Source organism: Bactrocera neohumeralis, unplaced genomic scaffold (genome assembly GCF_024586455.1).
Source record: "Bactrocera neohumeralis isolate Rockhampton unplaced genomic scaffold, APGP_CSIRO_Bneo_wtdbg2-racon-allhic-juicebox.fasta_v2 cluster09, whole genome shotgun sequence".
Lineage (NCBI taxonomy): Eukaryota > Metazoa > Arthropoda > Insecta > Diptera > Tephritidae > Bactrocera > Bactrocera neohumeralis.
Window position 1 is genome coordinate 32,791,535 of NW_026089622.1, and position 26,010 is coordinate 32,817,544.

Below are 26,010 nucleotides of genomic sequence, written 5' to 3' on the forward strand. Positions count from 1 at the left end.
TGATATTTTGATTTATGCTTGTATAAGTTTATTAAATTTAAGACTTCCCAACCCAATTTGCATAATATTTCTGTAAATTAACAATATTATACTAAATATTAAATGTTATTTTGAAAATGTACTTTATATTTATAATATAACACAACCGTCTTAACTCGCTCTTCTAATTTTCATATTACCAAAATTAAAATGCCGTCGGCATATGTGGAAATGGGATATGTTGCCTCTTCGAAATTTTCATATAAATGAAAACTGCGCTGTTAAACTGCTGAAAAGACAGCTTCTAGCTTACGATATATGACAGACTATGTAGTACTCTACATCTAGTAAGCAATGAGCAATGTGGAGTCTGCACAGGCAGAGATGCCCCGTTATTATAATAAAAGTATTTTTGAGAGTTGGTAACACTGTAAGGTTGGCACCATCAAACATGTCAACACATTAATTATATTTATACAGTGGGCGACAAAAGTCTACGTACGACCCATATTTTTGATATATTGCTGAATATAAAAATAGTATGGAAAAAGTAATGATGCAGTTTGGTTTTAATTACATTTTTATTAGGAAATTATAAAACAAAAAGTGTACTCCAATACAAACATAACAAACTATTCACAAAAAACTAAAAAAAAACATTGACAAAAGTCTACGTACGACTAGCATTTTAATAAAAAAACATTTCAATAAGGCACTGAGTCTTAAAAATTAGTATTTTGTTGGCCCACCATGGGCATCTATAACTGCTTGTAAGCGTCTAGGCATTGAAGAAACTAAATTTTCAATCTCAACGGGTGTTATATGTTGCCATTCTTCCTGAAGTTTCTCTCTTAGTGTTTTCGCACTGGTAATGACATGTTTTCTCACCTTACGTTCCAAAATCTCCCAAACATGCTCAATAATATTTAAATCTGGGCTTTGTGGTGGTGTATTTAATTGACGTGGGGCATAGTAAAGCAGCCATTCCTTTATAATGGGGGCCGTGTGCTTCGGATCGTTATCCTGCTGGAATAGCCAGCTCCTACCAAGATTTAGTTTATCCACGGATGCTCTTAAATTTTGTTCTAGTATATTCTTATATTGAAAACGATCCATGTTCCCCTCCACAAATACTAAGTTTCCTACTCCAGATGCAGCCACAGCGCCCCAAACCATGACATTTCCACCGCCATGTTTGACAGTAGGTATAAGGTGTTTGAGCTTCATTGCTGTATTGGCTCTTCTCCAAACTTTGGCTCTTCCATCACTTCCAAAAATGTTGTACTTGGATTCGTCGGTGAATAAAACTTGTTTCCAGAAATCAAGATCTTTATCTTTATACTTGTGGGCGAAATCCAAACGAAGCTTTCGGTTCTTTTCACTGATAAGGGGTTTTCTGCGTGGAGTTCTGCTGTGAAATCCTTTGTCATTTAAAGCCCTTTGAACTGTTCTGGAATGTACAATTTTATCCGATCGTACTGTTAATTCCGTGGCTAACTTAGTGGCATGAATTTGTGGATTCTTATCAACTTCTTTTAAAATAAAAGAGACATCTCTCCTACTAAGCTTTTTCGGTCGACCGGTTCGTGGTTTATTTTCAACACTTTTATTTTTTAAAGTTTTCAAATATGGTTTGAACAGTTGATTTAGGTAAATTAAGCAGTTTTGATATTTCACCAAATGATTTATTCTCCTTTTTGTATTTTACCACCAGGTTTCGCACATCTGTTGAAATTTCTTTCCGAGGACCCATTGTGACAACTATACGTTGTTTAAACTTAACATGAAGCTTATTGTAAAGCGTAAACACAAAATAAACATAAACGGTACTTTCCCGTTACTTTCTAGTTTGCAACATGAACATAAAGTATATAATACATGCCGTACGTAGACTTTTGTCAATGTTTTTTTTTAGTTTTTTGTGAATAGTTTGTTATGTTTGTATTGGAGTAAACTTTTTGTTTTATAATTTCCTAATAAAAATGTAATTAAAACAAAAATGCATCATTACTTTTTCCATACTATTTTTACATTCAGCAATACATCAAAAATATGGGTCGTACGTAGACTTTTGTCGCCCACTGTATATTTCGAAATTTGAAATTGAAATTTAAATACACGATGTTATGAGCAAAGTTGATATTATGTTGTCGATTCAAAAGTCTTGTTTTAATGCGTTCTTCAATTCGAGTGGAACTGAGAGTACAAATACCGTCAAATGTTTGACAGCAAGTAAGTGGTCAACTTTTATATGGGAAAATGGAATTGTCGTTTTACTCTATCTTACTCGTAATTTTTCCTTATTTGCTCACCGTTTAGACCTACCCTGGACTACGACAAACATTTGAAAACCAAAGTCAGCTCAATCGGCCCAGCCGTTCTCAAGTTTTAATCAGACTCACGAACAACAATTCATTTTTATTTATATAGATAGAAGATATAGATATTCAGTGCTTAGTTATGGAACTTTATAGGTTTTCGGTTAACGAGATTTGTGGGCGTCGCACAGTGGCATTTCGGCGGAAAAAATAGGATTTTCCACTTTCCAATTCCAAAACTTTAATGATTTTGTTTTGTAAAGAAATATTTGGATAAGAAAAATTCAACAAGGTTTTTTATAAAAAGTGAAATTTTATAGTTAAAAAAGCTAACAGAAGTCGACGGAAAGTTATTCAATAAAATCAGATTAAAATTATTGTCCAAATAAAGAATTTTTGTTGTGAGTAAGTAAAGTAAAAATATAGCACCTACTTGTTTAAAAAAAAAAATTATTGAAATTGGCAAAGTAAGCTAATTTTTATAATTTTTCAAAAATTATGCTAAAAAATTTCAACTTTTCTTTTTTTTGATGGAAAACTTTATGTGCTTTGCCTTGCTTAGCCCTCTTACTATAAAAAAATTAAAGTTCCGAGCCTGTACTTTCAATTAAAAAAAAAAACAACCGCCAATTACCGTCCCTTTTAGTAACATCGATTTTAATTTCACCAAATACTGATGTCTTCAACAGACTTCTTATAACTTCGGATCCTTACATAAGTAGCTTAAGGCGTCATTCGAACAAAGTTTCCTTAGAACTAGATCCCATTGTTAAAGATATGGTGTTTGCATAATATTACAAATAAAAACTAACACAATTTTTTGCCTGTTACATATTCAATTAAAACATTGCATATTATATTAGATTTTTATCAAGGTAAAGGTATAAATAACGTCACTTTGCGTTTAAGTTTAATTTTTTTTTATCAGGAGAACTCAATTAAGAAGTGTCCCGAATTTCAAGTCCCTAGGTCCAAAAATAAAAATTTTGGCAATTGCAGTTATATGGGAGGTGGGTGTGGCAGTGGGCGGTTTTCCAAGATTTTTTCAAAATTTCTTAATTTAGTTCAGAGAAGTGTTTCTGCAAAGTTTCATTGTTGTACGACTACTCCTTCTATTTTTTTCCAAGAAATGTATGGAGCGGTGCCACTGTGCGTCGCAATGGTCCGATTACGCCCATCTACGAACTCGTAATCATGACTAGTTTTAGGTAATACGTACAACCGTTAGGTGAACAACACTATAATTCTCTGTAGCAACTGGTTGCAAGAGTATAAATATGTAAGTACATATATAAGTATGCAGCTAGGGTGGAATTGAGATACTTAAAGTAAAATAAACACTTTTGTGACTTTCTCATTTAGTACTTAATATGCCAGCTCTTAGCTTTGAGTCATATAAGATTCATCCTCTGGAACATACAGTATGTCAAGAAACTCTTTACACACTGAAAAAAAAAAACATATTTTTTGAATTTGCATGCAAAAATAACGCCTTTAGTTATTTTTTTTTCAATATTTTTTAATGCAGAACTATTATTTAGCAAATTTTAAATTAGTATGCACAAAAATAAAAACAATACAACAAGAGGGAAAATTGTAAAACAAAAAATATGGGTTTACACATTTTTGACACTGGCAAGAAACTCTTTACACAAAGTACTTAAGCTACTGTTTAATGAATATATTTAACAACTTATACTATCTTAAACTAATTTTAATATTTAGTATGACCCCCCTTAGCTTCCACTACGAGGCTAGTGTAGGTCATATTCCAACGGAATTTTATACGTATGCCACTCTTCCAGTACTGCTGCTTTTAAGGCGGCGCGGTGTTTGGGCTGCCTGTTTGCCACTTTTTTCTTCAGATAAACCCAAAAATTTTCAATGGGGTTCATGTCGGAGCTCTGAGGAGGTGTATCTATGATCTTTTGGCAATTATAAAGGAGCCATGTGCGCACAGTGAGCTCCTTATGTTTGGGGTCATTGTTCTGATTAAATTTAAATTTTGGCTTATTATCGACAATAAAGCCAATTTGTCCGCACTTTGCCTCAAATTTGTTTTGAGAATGGAGAGATATTGCTCAGAATTCATTGTGTTTTCAATAAACGCAAGCTCTCCGACTCCCTTGCTGCTAATACATCCCCAAATCATCACCGACAATTTGCCATATGTAAAAGAATCGTTTCTGGCCACTCCCAAGTGAATAGCGATCAGAGAACTTTCTTCACTTGCGTGAACTTCTACACATGACTCCATCCTCCATATACATATAGTATGCATGTAGATATAAGTAAATGAATTGCTGTTCCTTAGGGTCTCATGCATAAAAACGAGTAAAAGCGCTGAGTTGAGTCAAGTGAGAAATTGCTCGTAAGTCGAGTTCGATCAAACAGCAACAGCTCTTGCTCAACCAGAGAACATAAAGACATAGAGATGGTGCAAATTGAGTTCTGTATGATGTTCGATTGGACGGCTAACAGAGCTTATAGAATTGTAGTACGGAATTCACCATTCTCGCTGCTATTTAGCAGAAATGAGCACGTTCAATGGCAGAAATATAAGTATGTAAAACGACTGAATTCATGCGAGAATGAATAAAGAGAGCTTTGAAGAAAAATATACAAAGTCACACAGAGAATGTAAAAAAGCATTATCTGAGTCACATATACGTGATTATTTTGTATTATATCAACCATTTTTTTTTTAGAAAAATGGTAAAATTTTTAATTTTTATACAAAATCGGGAAAAATTAAATAAAAAATAATGTAATTTTTTTTAGTTTTTAACTTATTTCAAAAATATTATATTTATTTCGACTATTACGAAGATGTGTCAAATAAACTTAATTTCTTCAAAGAAAATTGATGACCTTCATGAAATATGCATAATCGCATTATTTCGTTATCATTTTCATATTTGCACCAATAGAATTTCTAGGGCCTATGTGTACATATGTATATATATTATTTCTTTGGCACATTTGTCTGTATGTTTACGAAAGCAAATGCGAGCCACATACATACATATGTACATACATTCATAATAACAAGTGTCACACGCATCTTTCGCATGGCCGAAACTCACGCTTTGTCAAAGAGTCAATGTGTCGAAACACTGACGTGACGACAAAGCGCCACAACTTTGTGTTGTTGGTAGAAAATCCGAGCTGTGCCGAAAGAAACTAACAAACGATCGCCGATTGTTACCGCTTCCCTTGCTGCTCGAATAGCTTCGCCAACAAGCTAGCATAAATATGTATATTTTTGAAAGAGCTTGCATACATATCGACGCTGATTTTTGCGAGCCACGGAAAAATATTTTAGAATTGACAAATATTATAAATTGACAACAGCTATGTTGCCACTTTTGTCACTCCGTGTTTTTTTTTTTGTGTTTTGCGAGTTTGCATCAGAAAGTTGTTCAATTTATGATTTTTAGCGTTTGCCATCGTCGCGAAAAGACACTTGTTGGCAAAGGCATGCTCGGGGAGATGTTACGGCGTCTGTTTTTATGAATGAAGCGAGGTCGCTTGTGGAATATGAGCCTGCGTTTATGAATGAAATCGTTTTTGTTGTAAAATTTACTACATTTGGGCTTCGCCAATTTGGCTGCCATATTGACTTGTGATGCTTATGCTATTTGGGACAATTTTTTTTTTTGTAGAACAATGTTTCAATTTTTTGTTGGTGTTATATATATGTACATATATGTATGTATGAACAGGCAGATCAATGCGCCCACATGTACATATATATTGATAAGTGATAAAATCATGATTTGAATTTTTGAACGCGCACATGCGTATACATACATTTATATCAGCAGATAATAAGAGCATGTGCAGACACATAATATTAATATGATAGAAGATGTACAAACATACATACATATGTATATATTGTTGTGATAAATTTAATTTCTATTGGTAAGAAATATAATACAAAAATGTTTATAGTATCTATAATATATTATGTAAAAATCAAATAAAACTATTAAGTATGCCAGTCCAAATTGACTATAAATATTATTATGCATGCATTCATACAAAATTATATTCATATCATAATTATTTTTACATGTCAATATGGAATTGGTGAGGGCAAAACACAAAAGCATATATAAATACATATGTATTTGCATACATTGCACATACAAGCGATTCCCTGGTTGAAAGCTAACATCAGGGATGGGCACATTTTTAGCCCGCAAAGTTAGCAAAGTGCGCACGAGGGCTAGAAGAGGGGAATATCAGTTTACGGAGGGAAGGGCATAAAATGTTGCAAAAAAAATCAATTACATTCCTCCATAACTTAATGTGGAAGTGAGAGAATAATTGCTAAACGTCAAAACCTAGTGAACTTTAACAGTTGATCGAGTTCAGGAGGTTTTGACGTTTAGCAATTGGAAACGAGCGATGGCCAGATTGAAATCTTACCAAAAAATATGTGAACAGATGGATTTGTTGCATCGTTCAAGACCACTTATAAAATGGTTGCGACAATACTGACATTGTACACAAATTAAAAAGCGGAAGTTTACTTCATATCGGAATAGTACAGTTGTGTAAACAAAAAGAGGTAAACATAATTTGCAGGTTTTAGAGTTTCGCATTAATATTTGTTTTTATTTACCTTTGCATGGTGGGAAATTCTAATCACTGGTAGGAAAAATTATATGAGTTATACTTGTATCTAAAAACAATTTTATTTAATAGGAAAACTGCACATTTTAAAACTTCATAGCACCTTATGCTTGTTCCTATTTTGTTCACACCACTGTACATGCAATAGAACAGTAATGGTGGTGATGCCAGTTGTAAAAATTCATTTTAGCTACAATTGGCAAAACTTTTATCTAGTTGTGGGCTTTTATACGTATGTACATATGCAAGGCAGTTTTATATATCTGCATATCTGCATAAGAAAAGATACTACTGACCAATTTATATATTTTGTTTAAACCTATTGCAATTCCATTTAATGAAAATGGTCATATAAATATATTATTTGTGATATTTTCAGTTTGGTTGTTTTATCAAAATATTCAAAGAATTGAGGTTTTTTGCTATAATTGTTCTGTTAAACTTTAAAAATCTAAGTTGCCTCTGGAAATGTATTAAAATAATAATACGCGCTATAGAAAGGGAACACATATTTTCAAAAATATAAGATATCATCAAATAAAAATATATTTGCGCGGTATGGCATTAATAATTGAGAGTGGCTAAGCACACAAATAGAATACAAACGCTGATGGCAGAAACATCGTATTTCGCTTCTCCCTCCGCTACGAGCGGCAAGCGTTTCGTTTTCGTTTTCATGCGAACAATGTTGCCATTACTCAATACGCATATGTAGTTTTATACACATCTAACTTTTCAATTATAAATTTGCATAATATAAAATATCAAACTGAAATCAAACTATTAAAAATAGTTTATATCGGGTGATTTTTTAAGAGCTTGATAACTTTTTTAAAAAAAAAACGCATAAAATTTGCAAAATCTCATCGGTTCTTTATTTGAAACGTTAGATTGGTTCATGACATTTACTTTTTGAAGATAATTTCATTTAAATGTTGACCGCGGCTGCGTCTTAGGTGGTCCATTCGGAAAGTCCAATTTTGGGCAACTTTTTCGAGCATTTCGGCCGGAATAGCCCGAATTTCTTCGGAAATGTTGTCTTCCAAAGCTGGAATAGTTGCTGGCTTATTTCTGTAGACTTTAGACTTGACGTAGCCCCACAAAAAATAGTCTAAAGGCGTTAAATCGCATGATCTTGGTGGCCAACTTACGGGTCCATTTCTTGAGATGAATTGTTCTCCGAAGTTTTTCCTCAAAATGGCCATAGAATCGCGAGCTGTGTGGCATGTAGCGCCATCTTGTTGAAACCACATGTCAACCAAGTTCAGTTCTTCCATTTTTGGCAACAAAAAGTTTGTTAGCATCGAACGATAGCGATCGCCATTCACCGTAACGTTGCGTCCAACAGCATCTTTGAAAAACGAACGGCGACGAATCGACATTTCACGGTCTTCAGCCACACTCTCAGAAACAGACGCAATATTCTCTTCTGTACGCACTGTACGCATTCGTGTGGTTGGTTTAATGTCCAATAAAGTAAACTGAGTGCGAAACTTGGTCACAATCGCATTAATTGTTTGCTCACTTGGTCGATTATGTAGACCATAAATCGGACGTAAAGCGCGAAACACATTTCGAACCGAACACTGATTTTGGTAATAAAATTCAATGATTTGCAAGCGTTGCTCGTTAGTAAGTCTATTCATGATGAAATGTCAAAGCATACTGAGCATCTTTCTCTTTGACACCATGTCTGAAATCCCACGTGATCTGTCAAATACTAATGCATGAAAATCCTAACCTCAAAAAAATCACCCGATATATCTTAAAACAATAGCATTCGACTCTGATTTTGAGTTAGTTTAAGAAAATTTCAAATATATTGAAGACAATTTTCATATTTACTACAGTATATCGAGCCTGGCAACCCTGCGTTGTGAGAGAGAAATCAGCTGAGTCGTTAGAAATTCTACGGCAGTGGTCGGCATTTCGTAGCAAAATTTTGCAAACAAACTTCACACGTACGCTTACGCTCTATCGTTCAGTCGTTGTCGGGCCAACCAGGAATAATGGGATGCCCAACTCCTCTCTCACTGGAAGTGAGAGAACAGTTGCTAAACGTCAAAACCACCTCAACTTTGACAGTTGACTGGATTGGGGAGGTTTTGACGTTTAGCAATTGGAAACGAGCTACGGCCAGATTGAAATCTTACCAAAAAAATATGAAAACGGAGGAATTTGTTGCCGCTGTTCAAGATCGCTAATAAAAATTTAAAACAATGAAAATCAAAGAAAATGGGAAATTTAAATATATTTCATGAAACGTTTTGTAATTTGATGCATAATAGAATTAATTTTCAATTACAAATGATGAACAACATTTGATAATTGAGAACTAACAGGCTTAATTCACCTTATTAAGTATTGAAAGATCAAAAGTCAAAAAAGGATTTAAGTAGTTTCGTCATATATTAAAAGTCCAATATATAATAATTTGCAATCGTAATAAATGTTGGGTGTTTTAATTTAAAATGCCCAAAAATTCTTATTTTGTTCGATCTGGCCATAATGGAAAATGTTATAAAAAACGTTTATTTTGAGGCGCTCTCTCACTGGAATAAGTTGGGCATCCCATTATCCCTGGGGCCAGCAACGAATTAACATCACGCAAGACTATAGCGCAAAACCAAATATGCCCTGCGAGAAATATTTTATGATTCTAAATGCCTTTGGTGCCATGCAATGCCCTTTATGTTCCAAGTAAAGATAATAGGGAATATATCCTTAAAAGACATTTTGTTAATTTTCATTATACTATTAATTATTTAGATTAGATGCTTAATTTTAATTCCAATTTCCCACTGGGCTACTTTTTTTTCGTGCTCACCAACACAGTGATAGATCCTCTCATGCCGACCACTGTTCTACGGTAAGCGGGCGGTAGAAGCGTTGTTGGGTAATTATTTACATTGCGCTCTCATAAGATTCATTTGTGTATATGCGATTGAAGAAACAGTGGTTCATAACCTGAAGTTATTATTGAAATTACTTTTTATAAGGAATCTTAAAGAAATAACCTGGTTTGAAACTTTTTGCTTCGAAAATTATATCTATTTTTTCAAAAACGAAATTAAACAAACATAAAATATGAAATAGGTTATCTGATTTAAATTGTGGTACAATTATGCGTGTAGCTACAGCAAATGAGATTAAACCAAACATAGAAATTATTATATGAAATAAACTAAATTAAATGCTGTTATAAAGACATATTAAAAAAAATGATTACTAAACTAAAATATTTATTATAATTTTTTTTATTTGTCTTACATTTTATAAATTTATAGTTGTTACAAAGAAACTTAAAATTGTTAGGCAATTTTACAGTTATTACCCACAGTGCAACTTCTTATTTATGTCTTTTTGAGTATGTGAGAGATCTGTATTTGTACACATTTTCTGTGGTTGTAAGGTGAATTCCTTACTTTAATTCTAACAAATGTTAGATATCGAACCTGCACCTTCTCTATGTTTGAAGTTCTCTGGTTCAACTAGAGAATGTAAAAACATAGAGAAGGTGCAAATTGAATTCAGAGCTGATAGAATTGAACATGCAGATCAATGCGCCAGTTAATTCTTATCAGAAGTAAAAATTAGTCAAAAGAATATATTTTGAGCTGCACCGAAATGTGTACTCTTTATTTATACTCTTAAGACTAACTTATTACATGGTTCTTACTTCTATTTATACTAACTAGTATGTTTACTTATTAAGGTTGGTATGCAGCTCTCAAGTAATTGCTCAAGGAAAAAAATACATTATTTCTCAAGTAATTTTGACAGCTGGTTACGCATTGTGAATGATCTACATTAGAAGAGCAAGAGAGAATAAACAAAGAAAACAAACTTTGTGCGTAATATGTATGTGTGTATGTGTATGGTAACATAAATATTTTTATTGAGATTTAAGAAATGTTGTTGATGATTGGTAGGTTTTATGCAACATTTCAAAATGGAATATACTTCATAATAATGATTTCAACTAATTTAGGACGAATTTGACGATTACTTCGAATTTCCTTCAAGAAACAATTGTTGATTTGATGTTTCTTCGCAAAACAAGGTTTGCCATATTCACATTTTACTGAAAAAAAGTATCAAAAATTAGTACTAGATTTCTTGAGAGCTGCGTACTAGCACAAGTAAGTTTGTCGCAGGAAAGTATCTTGACCGTTTCTTAAGCGTTTTTTTATATGAAGTTTTTACGTTTCTTGAGAGCTGCGTACTAAGCTTTACTAGTTGATAGTTTGTTAAGATACAGATTATATTATTTGTTTAGGTTTGTTTACAAACATATATGTACATATGTACATGTATTGCTTGCTTAAGGTTGGTACGCAGCTCTCAAGTAATTGCTCAAGGAAAAAAATACATTATTTCTCAAGTAATTTTGACAGCTGGTTACGCATTGTGAATGATCTACATTAGAAGAGCAAGAGAGAATAAACAAAGAAAACAAACTTTGTGCGTAATATGTATGTGTGTATGTGTATGGTAACATAAATATTTTTATTGAGATTTAAGAAATGTTGTTGATGATTGGTAGGTTTTATGCAACATTTCAAAATGGAATATACTTCATAATAATGATTTCAACTAATTTAGGACGAATTTGACGATTACTTCGAATTTCCTTCAAGAAACAATTGTTGATTTGATGTTTCTTCGCAAAACAAGGTTTGCCATATTCACATTTTACTGAAAAAAAGTATCAAAAATTAGTACTAGATTTCTTGAGAGCTGCGTACTAGCACAAGTAAGTTTGTCGCAGGAAAGTATCTTGACCGTTTCTTAAGCGTTTTTTTATATGAAGTTTTTACGTTTCTTGAGAGCTGCGTACTAAGCTTTAGATACAATTGCTTTGTTTTAAGATAAGGTTGTTGTGGTATTCAAACTCAATGTTGTTTTGATACTTGTTTATTGTAGTGATAGTGCATTTCAATTGTTCCAACTCAAGGTTGTTTCTGCATTCTGTTTACTGAAACAAAAGGTTGTTTTGATGTTTGTTACTATTATAAGGAATACATTCCCTAACTCGTACTACGAAAAGAGAGAGAATGGAGACAATAGAAACACGCGGACTATGCAGTGAAAATAGCTTAAAAATTATCTCTTATGTATAATAAATTAAATTGCAATATAAAATCGTGTTTAATGTAATAGGTATGTATATGTTATATAACAAAGCGATTTTTCTATCTAGTGACCTATTGAATGATATATTTTTCTTTATATATCGAATTAAGTAAAAAAAAGTCGTGATTCCTGTCTTGATCTCAAATGAGTCAAGTTTGTTTATATTAGGTAATGTTTTCTAAGTCTATGCTTTTGATTTCAGCTGCAACCTTTTCACCTCTCTTTGTCATTCTACCAGGCATGCGATTTTTTGTGTGTTATTTTTCATAATTTTTTGTATTTAAGTATATGTATAAACTAGTATATTATATTGTCTTTTATGTTTTTTCGTCATATTTATTTGAGCTTTGGTTTTCATTTTCTCACTTTTATCAAATGTTTGTTTTCATATCAATGTGAACTTTCACGCCTACATATTTTTGAATTGTGGTGCTTGGAAAAAGGTTAATTTGAGCTAAAAAAGTATGTGACGACTTAAGGGGCTATACCAGTGTGACGAATGAAAAATTAGGCGATTTTCGTGAATTAAAAAAAAAAAGTACTAGATTGAATGTTTCGACGTTCTATGGACGTAATAAAGTATATTTTTAGCTATATTAAAATTTTTTTTTACAGAAATATTGAAAAATAACGAAGTTATGTGCCGATAAAAAAGTGTCTCAACTGCTGGCATGATTCCGGTCGAATTATTTGCTGAAACAAAAAAATTCAATATGTTTATTAAACTTAAATATATTTTCTATACAATGAACTACGATCTTTGAAAAATAAATGGCGTAATGGCGTAAAAAAAATCGTTTTGTTTACGAAAAAATTGTCGTTTTTTTAATGTATAGCAAATGTATTCAACTATACCCAGTTTTAATTTGAAGTCGATCGGTAAATTTCTCGTTGAGTTAGGATGTCAGCAATTTTGAAAAATGTCGTTTCGAGAAAAATGCGTTTAAAGTTTCACTTACATATATCGGGTGATTTTTTAAGAGCTCATCGGTTCTTTATTTGAAACGTTAGATTGGTTCATGACATTTACTTTTTGAAGATAATTTCATTTAAATGTTGACCGCGGCTGCGTCTTAGGTGGTCCATTCGGAAAGTCCAATTTTGGGCAACTTTTTCGAGCATTTCGGCCGGAATAGCCCGAATTTCTTCGGAAATGTTGTCTTCCAAAGCTGGAATAGTTGCTGGCTTATTTCTGTAGACTTTAGACTTGACGTAGCCCCACAAAAAATAGTCTAAAGGCGTTAAATCGCATGATCTTGGTGGCCAACTTACGGGTCCATTTCTTGAGATGAATTGTTCTCCGAAGTTTTCCCTCAAAATGGCCATAGAATCGCGAGCTGTGTGGCATGTAGCGCCATCTTGTTGAAACCACATGTCAACCAAGTTCAGTTCTTCCATTTTTGGCAACAAAAAGTTTGTTAGCATCGAACGATAGCGATCGCCATTCACCGTAACGTTGCGTCCAACAGCATCTTTGAAAAAATACGGTCCAATGATTCCACCAGCGTACAAACCACACCAAACAGTGCATTTTTCGGGATGCATGGGCAGTTGGCCACCAAGATCATGCGATTTAACGCCTTTAGACTATTTTTTGTGGGGCTACGTCAAGTCTAAAGTCTACAGAAATAAGCCAGCAACTATTCCAGCTTTGGAAGACAACATTTCCGAAGAAATTCGGGCTATTCCGGCCGAAATGCTCGAAAAAGTTGCCCAAAATTGGACTTTCCGAATGGACCACCTAAGACGCAGCCGCGGTCAACATTTAAATGAAATTATCTTCAAAAAGTAAATGTCATGAACCAATCTAACGTTTCAAATAAAGAACCGATGAGATTTTGCAAATTTTATGCGTTTTTTTTTTAAAAAAGTTATCAAGCTCTTAAAAAATCACCCGATATATGTATGCACCTCTGAGCGGTCGATGTTTAGAGCGCTGCCATTCAAAAACTATTCAAGATACGATATTGCCGATTTCACAGGATATTTTTTAATATATAAACTATCGAAAAAGCAAAAAAAAAAATTTTTTAAGTGTCACACTGGTATAACCCCTAAGCCGTAGGTTTGAATCGGATGGCTACGAATATATTGAAAATATTGTTATGAAAAGACTTGATGACATATTTAAAAGATTTGCTGAAATGTGGAATAAAAGCTACAGAACAAAATCAAAAGTTATTCAAAAAATGCGAATTGGTTTTCACAATATGAATATATATGTAGTATATTAGTGTATAGTATATTATTAAGTCGACAACCATCCGTATTGAGTCAAGATCGAGGACGTCCTAGATTAAGTCTGGTAGAGTGCTCAGAGATAACGAAGCGGCGAAGGATAGCAGATTTAGCAGAACTTGATGTTTCCGCTGCTGATGATTTGCGTTTGGCTTGTAGGGAACCGAATCCGTCGATCTTTCGCGGAAAGACATGTGAAGTAATATGCCTTATCACCAAGGCAAATTTAACCAAGCATCAGTATCAACGTATTAGAAGCTTCGCTAACAATAAACTTGATGTTAACTTTTTACACTGCTATGATAACATTTTAAAGGAAAAACAGAAAAGCTATCCTGAGTAAATACAAGTTTCAGAATCTTACGCTGAAGTTAAGCTACACAAATTCTTGGGCCACACTGCGTCGCAAATTTGAGAGTTGCAAAGCGATGTAATTAATGAACTAAAGAGTCCTCTAATTACCTAACATTAATAGGAAAATGGGGCTTTGATGGCAGTTCTGGGAAGAGCGAATATAAGCAGTAATTCAAAAATAATAATTTGGAAGACAGTAATTTATTTTTTACGTCATATGTCCCTCTACAAATGATAATAAAATCGCAAAATGATGAGGAGCACAAACTAATTTGAAAAAACCTCAAACCTACATCCACCCGCTATTGCCGCGCTGATCGAATTCAGTTTCAAAAGGAATTAGTTCAATTAACCCTAAATGAAGAATTGAATTTTAAAAACAAAATTCAACAATTAAGTTCCAGTAAGTTCAAAACAGCTACCAATCGTAAATTTCATATCGATAACATTCTTCCACTTACAATGGTGGATGGCAAAGTGTGCAATGCCTTTACTATAACCTCATCTGCAAAATGCTATTTATGACAGGTCAAGCCTACTGAAATGACTGAGTTTCGTAAAAAAAATGGGTCTTACAGTAGACAAACCAAATATCAAAAAAGTGGTAGTGGATCTTCAAACGATGAAAACACTGCTAGAAAATTCTTCACTGATGCCCATCCGTCTGCTGAAATAACAGACATAGAAAAAGTATTAATTGAAAATTGCGCAGCATTATTACAAGCCATATCATCACGGTACAAAATTAATGTGGATCAATTTAGGAAATTTGCGCTATATACAGCAGAGAATTAACATCAAAGTATTCCTGGTATTATCTTTCTGTGTCAGTCCATAAAATTTAAATTCACGCTTCCAATATTATTCAACATGCATTAGTTTCAATTGGAGAGCTCTCAGAAGAAGCTGCTGAGTCAAGAAATAAGGACGTTAGGATGTATCGACTCCATCATACACGAGAGAACTCACGTGTCGCTACAAATCAGGACTTATTAAACAGATTACTTTTGATCTCAGATCCTTTCATCTCTGGCCAAATTTGGTATCTCCGCAAAACTAATACGGTTGTGTAAACTGGCGTTGAGCAATACTGAAAGCTCCGTCAGGATCGGGAAGGGCCTCTTCGAGCCGTTCGAGTAATTACAATAGTTTTTGATGTATTTATTATATTTTTGGCCTTTTTTTGCAATTCTTACCCCAAGACGTCGACGGATACTCCCCACTCAGTATTATTTCCGGATATTTTGACCCACTAAGTCGATAATGCAACTCTTTTAATGAAATTCCATGTTTCGAATATGGTTTTCCAACACTAGCATTAATGTCTGGCGATTGCAGGCATATTGAGTTATTTTCAATTCTATAACAACCCTTCACGTACAAGATACAATGTGTATTTTGGGTCGTTATTCTGTTGGAAATTGATTTTGCCGCTATTAGGAGGCAATTTAAGAACAGTTCGACGTAAAGCGTCGACAATACTTGCAACAAAAGAAAGATAAAAAAATAATTAATACATCTAAACCTATTACTTTTGATTTATATAAATAATCATTAGTGTATGTAAATTTTTTTGATATGAACTAGGCGCATTTTAAGCTTAAGTATTAATTTTTTTTTCATTTTGGTAAAAAAAAAGTTTTTTGATATGCAATATTTAATATTAAATATGCATATTTTGAAATAGATATAAAAAAAACACAAAATACTTAAAATAATATATTTATTTTAAAACAAATAAACGTGTCGTAAATTAATAGAACTAGGTGTATGTGATTGATATTGATTCATTTTAAGTTGGCTGCCAAATTTTAAAGTTGATATTTTAATTTGCTGGTAGATTATTTACCACATGTATTATAAATATTAATTAAAACAGTCTTACTTACTTTGACAAAAGTTTCGTAGCTGAATGTTTCACTTGTCCTCAGAAGTCTTTGGATGGTGTTGTCAATGTAACGTCTAGTTATGTTTATAACTTGCTCATTAGAATCATATAGGTTGAAATCCATGTTAAGATGCGATCCCTTAACCCACTCGTATTTTATGTGAGTTTGATCATATCGCCAAATAATTACTATAGGGCACAGCTGGTCTGCTTCGGCTCCCTTGGAAATCGCATTAATAAACTCCTGTTGTTTTTCCTATGAAATCAAAAAATATACTAACTTATTTTTATTAAATTAAAATAAATCGGATCAAGGTATAAACATAGTTATACTCTATGCACTTTTGTTTTGTCACATTTTCTGTGTCTAATTTGTTTTTTCGGTCACTTTAGGCGGTGGTAATAGTGAAACAAAATGGACAAGCTCAGATAAATACAATATTCCAAAATGTACTTAGTACTCCTCTAGTTTACTGTAAATAAGTAATTATGCTGACTAAAAATGTTTAATGTAGTACGATTGGCGCCTTGAAAAAGGTTTTTAAGCGCGTTATTGATGACATAATTTCCCAATTGCAGCAAGAAGTGGTATAAAATTGAGCTCCTCGGGTAAATATATTCGTTCGACGGTCACTTGCACGTAATTATTTTTATCATTATATTAAAGCTTATAATAAGGCTAACTTAAAGTATGATCCAAGTAGAGGTATTTTTTTCAATAGCCTTTTTTGACAGATCACGCATGAGTCCTGTCATACTGTCATTTGTTATTTTTGTTCAGTATTGTTTGGAATTTCATTAGCGTACTACCACCAATCTTGAGAGGCAAAATTCATTATTGGATAATATTCGAGCAAATAGACCACGTCCAGCACGCAGTGAAAAAAAAACTAGCAGCCATAGCTGAGAGTCTACACAAAGACCGTAGTATCAGACTGACGTATGGAACGACTTTGCGCATTTTACGTCGCGATCTTAAATTAAAGCTTACTATATACATATATAGCTATATTTTAGCTTGTGCAAGTCCAGTTTCGAGCCAACTTTTGTTCAGCGATGAGGCCTCAACGAGTATATAAACAAGCAAAATTGCAGCATTTAGGATGAGATCCTAAAGAGATTCAAGAACTGCCATTTCATCCAGAAAAAACAACGTTTTGGTATGGTTTGTGGGTCGGTGGAATCATCGGTCCATATTTCTTCAAAAATAATGCCGGTGAAACCGTAACCGTTAATGGCGACCGTTATCGCACAATAATAATCGACTATTTGATGGCTTAAATGCCACACATCGCATCAAACAATGAATCAATGCGGATAATCCCGCTTCAATTCAGACTTTGGCGTGTTGTTCGCCAGTTATCAGTCAAAATGCTCGAACGAGTTATCAAAAGTTGGACTCAACGGATGGACCACCTGATATGTAGCCGCAGCCAGCATTTGAAAGAAGTAATCATCAAAAAATAAATACTATAAAATGTTTTTTCGAATTATAATAAACATTAACCTTTAAAAATGTTTATGTGTTTTTCTTAAAAAAAAGTAGGAAATCTCAAAACGAATCAGCCTTTATTTCTTCTTGAAAACCACATGTCACAAAAACACCCTTTACATAGGCTAAAAAATGTAGCCATTCATGAAGTCGTGCTACAAACAAAAATTTCTACAGTATTAGACTTAAATAGAATACTGTTGTTGAATTTAAAGTGATACTCTTGTTCTAAAAAAATATCGTGAGAGTTTGGGGAACTTTGTTGGGTGACAGTTAAATGAAATTGACTGAGTTAGCTTTATAATTACCATCTAAGGAGAATGGGTAGGTCTTATCATTCACGAATTTTAATAGACGAAAAAGATGAGCATGCGATGTATTCTTGCATCCAAAAAAAAAAATACAAATTTGTTCAACTTTCAGGACACAATCTTACACTGATCAAACTTAATAAGAATTTCAAAGGTGAACGCATACGTTAATTTTTATAATTAGGCTGTTCACGATAAGGTGGTTATCGGGTTATGTGGTTATGTGATTAAGTGAACAACAACAAAATGCGGTATGACAAAATAATCAAAGTTGACCAACCTAGGCCCTTGTTTACAGATTATGTGGTTATTTGCTTATTTCCAGTGTTAGAAAGTCGTTGCAATTTTACTAAATGGCAGCACAAAAAATAAATAAAACTAAGCGAATGGCATTTCCATTTAGATTTTCTTATTGGAAAATCTGCTATTAACAGCAAAAAGAATCAAAAATCCGCAAAAATCATCAAAGTGAGTAAAAAGATAAAGTACAAAACAAATATACATTTTTTGTCATTTATTTATACTATAATTTTAGTGTCTACAGAAATACGAAAGCGCCGGCGAGAAAAGGAGGTGAAAAAATGGACGGAAGCCGAATCAAAGCTGTGCTGTCCTATATGCAGGATCACCGAAACGTCGAGGTTAGTTTTCGACACATTAGTTATTTATGTATTTTCATTTAGTTACATCTCCTTTAATTTCAGAAACCATCAGCGAAAATTTATTACAGTAAGTTGCTTGCAGTGACAAAATTTGAAGCTACGTGGAACATCTTAAAATGTAAGATTCGCTATTTAAAAAGCCAAATGAAATCGGCAGAACACTGGCTAAATTCCACAGGCGCTGGAGTAGAGGATGGCGATGTGGAGCTGACTGTGATGGGTAGATTTTATATATATTTTAATATCAACTTTGGAATTAAATTGATTTGCTTTATTACAGATAAAGTGCTTAAAAGTTGTCCGCATTACAAACAATTAGCGGACATTTTTGCTACGGAGAGGGAAGCTAAGGTGGTGGTAATGAGTTCCACTGAAATGGAACTCGACTCTATAGAAAATGTTGTGTATGATTTGGAAGAGCCCGAACCCGAAGCGCAGGAAGAAAATGACACATCTGTATTGGCATCTGGCTCATCTGCGGCCAGCCCGTTTGTAAAAAAAATTAAGGCCAAACACCAAAACACTGCCATTGACAAACTGGCAAGATTAGAAGATGAAAGAATGAGCTTTCGGGAAAAACAGCTTCAATTTGAAATAGAAAAATTCAATTGGATGAAGCAAGTTGAAGCAAATAAACATGAAAATGAAAAGAAGAAGATCGAAAACGATTTCCAACTCAAAAAAATGGAGTTGGAGCAGAATGAACGAATAAGGAAATTAGAAATTGAAATGAAGTATAAAAATAATAATATAAATAACCAATAAACAACTTCTTCTTACTTGTTATTAAAACAAAAATATGAATTTTTATTGAAAAATTAAATTGTATAGTGCTTGTCTTTTTAGTTCGGGCGGGGGTAGGTGCAACAATAGCATCTCCATCATATTGGCTTCCATGGGCTTCGACACTTTGCCTTTCAAAGTGTGAAGAATCTCGTCCTTCCAAGAGTATGTTGTGCAGCATACAGCAGACAAGTACCCATTCATTTAAAAATGTTTGACTCTCTCTACAAAACTTTTCTTTAAGAATCCCGAAACAATTTTCGACTCTAACACGATACTGGCTGCGTATTTTGTTGAATTTAGCTTGTCTTTCAGAGTCTGCTAAAGAAGAATTGCTTCGGTATGGTGTTATTAAATGTTTTGTCAACTAATACGCAGAATCACCTGCAATCCACTCTTCTCCACTAAATAAGCTAGTTGTGTTTCTTCCAATATGAGATTTCCTAAACACTTAGAATCGTGCTAGCTTCCGGGATTGCCCACTTCTGCATGCAATATGCGTAACTTATGGTCACATACGACTTGTAATTTGATAGAGTATATTCGTTGCCGAAAAAAATACACCTCATGATTTTTATTCGGCTTTTCGGCCAGTTTAATCTCGCTACCGTCAATGCAATATGGTAATTCGCAGAATGTTTGGAAAACAAGTTCCCGGCGCTCTGCTGGTCCAGGCCAATGAATGAATTGGGGTAGTTTATTCAAAATTGCCGAAAAAACTCTTTTGGTGATATTGATCAATGTACCTCCATCTCCCACACCAAAAGTTGTAGCGATTTTACGTACAGAAGCACTTTCACCCGATGAACCTAATCGGAGCAATACGATTGCGAGTTGCAAATCTACAGGTATTTGTAAACTTGAATTAGTAAAGTTCATATCATTAGAAAATATTTCTAGGAGATGAGCGAATTGTCATTTGCTGACGCGCAGCATTTGTAAAAATCTTCCATCGTCAAAGCAACACAGAACATTTTCTCGCCAATAAATAGATTTTGGAACATGTAGTTCATCTCCCCGTCTACTACAGATGATTAAAGTTATGTCCTCTAGCAGTTCATCTAGTACTTCATCCATTGCATTATGACACTGTTCAGGGCGCAAGATGTCTGCAAATTTTATACAAAGAATTTTTTGAACTCTTAAAATTCGGATTATTTAATAAGCACATACCTTCAATAAAGTCCATTTCCTGAATAACAGAACTTATTTTAAATTCGATTATTTTGCTTTTTAAACTTTGTTTAGGCATTTTATAAGTAGGAATTTCATTGAACTAAAATTGTATGAACAGCTGTTTGTGTAAAAATAAGCAAATAACCATACAACATAGGGTGCTCACGGAGCACAGAGATTATTTTTAATCTAATAATCACATAACCCAATAACCACCTTACCGTGAACAGCCTAAATGTTTAAATGTTAAGCTATAAGAATAAGAAAAAACTATGAATCATTTATATAGAAAATGGAATATAAGCAATAAGAAGCCGAATATATACATATGTACACTTATGACCAAAGTATTCGTCATTACGTTTCACCACATTCTTCTTACACATCCGTATGAGCATGCATTCCTGCAGCTCTCATTTAGCGGTGTCATATAATAAACATATAACTGAACTTTTCTAGTTTGCTTATCCGTCAGCTTATGGAGGGGTGCATTATCGGATTCCTAATTAAAAATATTTTTAAAATTTCAACCAAATTTTTTTAATTTGAAATTATTTGATATTATATCTACCCTGGTTAATACTTTGTGGAATAACCGTTATTCTTACCTACAACTTCACATCTGCGTGGTAAGCTATATATTAACCTTTGGCATCTGTCCAAAGGAATAGAGTTCTTTGCTTTCTCTACACCTGCCCAAAGCCCGTTACAATTTTTAAATTTTCTTTGCCCAACTTTTCCTGTGACATCATTCAACAAGTTCTCCATCGGGTTTAGATATGGACTTTGCGCTGGCCAATCGAGAAGTGGAAAATGCAAGCCACTTTTGTTATATGAATAAATATCCAATTTAATGGAGTAATATCATAGGCATATGATTCCATAGATTCCATAGTATATCAATTTATCCATACTCCCTTCTAACTTTACTCAACTTTACGCCATTAAAACGACGCCCAAACTTTTAAATTTCCTTCTGGATTTTGGATTTATCCGATCCGATTTGGATTTGGTATATCTTAGATTGACTTATCGGTTTTTCTCTCAATGTACGAATGTTTTTCCATCAGAGCCAAATCAAAAATTTTAATCTTTCTTTCTGTAACTATGAGCGAATTATAAACATGCTTTAATATTATTTTTCGACAAAAGCGGGTTTTTCTGCAAACAAATTCCTTTCATTTAAACGTCTCTGCACTAGTTATGCCACAATGTTAAACCAGCTTACATGAGTCACAAATACAAACCACAAAATTCCACAGGAAAGGTGGTCGTGACGACCCACGCAGAGGTCCCGGAGGAGGTGCATTATAAACGAAATCTGCTTTGGGTGTGGATAAACCGGCTCGTTCCATGAAGTATACTTCAGAGCACGTCTGTTATTAGTCGACTTTCAGGACGAGAAGAGGTTCAGGAAGATCCAGTCCTGTGCGCGAAGAGGAGTGAAGAGATACCGCCATTGAATAGCATGATGGCATGGAAGGTAGTCCCGAGCAGCCTCAAAGGTTGGTGAGGACGGTGGTCTCTCATCGAGCCAACCCTGTGACCTTTACACCCTGCACCATGCGACGGCAGCCTCGGCTATCATCGCGAGGACGTTCAACTCGGATAACCTGGAACCTGATCCAGGAACCATGGGTCTTTAGAGGAGAGGTAAGAGGTCTCAATTCGAGGAACAACAAGATAATTTAGGATCTCTCTAGAGAGAGACACCGTTCTTGTGTAGTGGTTAGAAACGATTTAGACTTCTTCTGTGTTCCAGAGTTTCTAACGCAAGATCTAATAATTAAATAAAACTACATACTGTACTATTAATGCGCCCATTATAGATTTAGGACATGGTAATATTATAATTGATGGAACTCATCAAGTAAATAACTAAACTACGAACTAAATACGAAAGAATTCATGTATTGGAATCACAAACTATGCATCAATTTGGCAATATTTAAAAATTGCAAAAATTAATGATTCTCTTCGAAGAATATCCTATTAGGAATACTTTTATATTAATATCCATAATCATTATAATTATATTAAGTATTTATAATACTATAAAATTGTATGGCAAATATTGAAAAATTATTAATACGGGAATGCAGAACCTCATCAATAAAGACACCAAAGGAGAGATTTTTCATAACACTCGGGGTAGGCCAGTCCACATGAGTCACAATCCCAAACCACAACATTCCACAAGAAATGCTTATCGCCTGCACATGCACTACATGTCGCAACCAATCGTTCTGTGCGATCGTTTCTAAAGTAATTATTGCATTTGCATTTATACAATAAATGAAACGATCCCTCTGGATCTAACAAATATATATTTTTTTATTCTTCAACCAACGATTTTTGCGTGGCGGCGTCTTCCGAATCATGTTTTGAATTAACATATTGGATCATTCTTAACATTTTTGATAGCATTGTATATAATTTTACTGGAACATTTGACTATATTAGCAATATTTCCTTGGTTTGTGCCGTTTTTATGAAGGTCCCAAATAATAATTATTCTTTTAAGTTATCGTATTTTCCTCTTGCCGTTTTATTACAATTTGTAATAATATAAACTGTTAAATACAACTTCACAACCAAGAGTAGTTATTTGTTAGACCAAATTATGACCGCTAAACCATTGTAAAATTATGAATGCAAGTGCGCTTAATCTCTGTTATAGCTGTATACTTTATTACATAGGATTTTACTATTAGTTATAAATTTAAAATTAACCTAAACTAATTATTATATCACCGCGTATAAAATCAAAAGCCTTTTTATCACGAACAGTACAAGTTTCTTGGATTAGGCTTGTTGTAATTTAATTGGTTTTTATTGGAATGTTTGTATGCCTAGAAGTAAAGTTAATTGAATCTCCAGCAAGCGGATATTGACGGTTCCACAATTTTTTGGCCGGGGGTGTCTTCTTATAACTAGGAGTGAACGAATAAAAATAATCGTTTTTTTTACGGGCTGTGAAGAGCTAAATACGATAGACCCCTATAGTGTTACTCGTATTACATTGCGAAAACTACGTAGCGACAAAGCGCGAGTCCGCTGATCGAAAGTCGATATTCAAGCGTTCAGGGTTTTAATTTGTTATGAAAATGTGCCCTTTTGATGCTAAAAATTGCAATATAAATATTGACGTTTTTTTATAATAACTTTGATCATAATAAGGAGTTACAAAAAAATCTCCACTCGCTTGACTCCAGTCTGAGTTTAAACAAAATATGTTTGCAAATGTGTAGTTACATATACATATATGTTAAAATTAGCTTCCGAAATCTTCCGAATACAGATCTAACCTCATTTTTGTCGCAACGCGTCACTAAAATTTTCGTAGACAAATAAAAAAAAGAGAGTACAAATAAAAATTTAGTGATTAAAACAAATCCAATGCAAGCGTTTTTGTCACGTCAATTGTCCCTTTGCAATTGGTTGCCACTTTAAAGGAATGTAATAATAACATTATTGTTTTGAAAATCCTCGGACTTTATTTCTGCATTTTTGCACACCATTAATGGTAGAATTTTGTCGAGAAATATTAGCATCAACACTTCATATTAAAAACCCTGTTGAGAACGAAATTAAGTCTTTTAAACCCTTCTCCCGCATGAGCGGGCTAACCGTTGTTTATAAACTGTTCTTTACAATGATAGATGGCAAGATTGTAAATACTTTAAGTGATGTTTAATCAGCTCAGCGTTCCTATTTGTGCAACCTCACTCAAACAACTCCTTATCTATCTTACGGACTATCTACACTACACAGATAAAATGTTTTCAATGTTTTTTACACATAGCCTACAAAAGAAAAACCAAACGGTAATCCATGATGCATTCAGAAAAAAAAAATACAAATGATGGAAATACCGCAGGAATTTTTTTAGAAATTATGAAATATCAGCAGAGATGTTGGGTATATGTAGACGCCGAGTTAATTTTCAGGGTGTACATACCTTTACAAGCATTATTTAGAGGTTTTTCTGTTGATGCAGAAAAATTTAGGGAATATTGTTTAAAATTATGTCATTCTGTACACCTGGTATCCGACCCATACTTCAGAAAATTTTAATGCACGGCCACCAAATAATCTTCCACGTACAATTTCCAATTGGGCAATTATCCGAGGATGCTCAAGAAGCCCGAAATAAACACTTGGGCAATATTGCAGTAGATCCGGCCGAAAGACTTCAAAAATCGACAATTTGTGTGATGTCTTCAACCCGCTCTTGGTATGCTCGGATCCACTAATTTCCAGCCTACAAAAATCGTCTCCCAAAAAAAGTCCGAAACTGTTTTCTTAGGCTATACGACTTCTTACAGGATCTCAGGAACGGTCGTTCGAGACTCAGAATTTTATGGATGGAAGAAGTTGACAAAGGCAAAGAAATCGACGAAGAATTCGATGAGGAGAATTTAGACTTCGACGAAAAAAGCCACGAAGAATTGCTTGGCGAATTCGTTGAGTTAGAGTTATATTTCGTTTGTCTTGTAGTGGACATTTTTTTGCACCGTTTCTTTTTTATACTCTCGCAACAATGTTGCTAAGGAGAGTATTATAGTTTTGTTCACATAACGGTTGTTTGTAAGTCCTAAAACTAAAAGAGTCAGATATAGGGCTATACATACCAAAGTGATCAGGGTGACGAGTAGAGTCGAAATCCGGATGTCTGTCTGTCCGTCCGTCCGTGCAAGCTGTAACTTGAGTAAAAATTGAGATATCATGATGAAACTTGGTACACGTATTCCTTGGCTCCATAAGAAGGTCAAGTTCGAAGATGGGCAAAATCGGCCCGCTGCCACGCTCACAAAATGGCGGAAACTGAAAACGTGTAAAGTGTCCTAACTAAGCCATAAATAAAGATATTAAAGTGAAATTTGGCACAAAGGATCGCATTAGGGAGGGGCATATTTGGACGCAATTTTTTTGGAAAAGTGGGCGTGGCTCCGCCCCCTACTAAGTTTTTTGTACATATCTCGGAAACTACTATAGCTATGTGAACCAAACTCTACAGAGTCGTTTC

The 26,010-nt window shown here is 33.9% G+C and overlaps 2 protein-coding genes across 2 annotated transcripts in view; both read right to left on the reverse strand.

Annotated features, from left to right (window-relative positions):
* Positions 1–26,010, reverse strand: part of LOC126764244 (uncharacterized) — a 480,626-nt gene that overhangs the window by 177,408 nt on the left and 277,208 nt on the right. The window lies entirely within an intron of this gene.
* The window catches only part of LOC126764044 (dnaJ homolog subfamily C member 16), a 384,131-nt gene that overhangs the window by 145,157 nt on the left and 212,964 nt on the right, over positions 1–26,010 (reverse strand). The window contains exon 7 of the mRNA XM_050481781.1: positions 16,559–16,813. Coding sequence (XP_050337738.1) covers positions 16,559–16,813 — 255 coding nt within the window. The remainder of the gene's footprint in view (positions 1–16,558; positions 16,814–26,010) is intronic.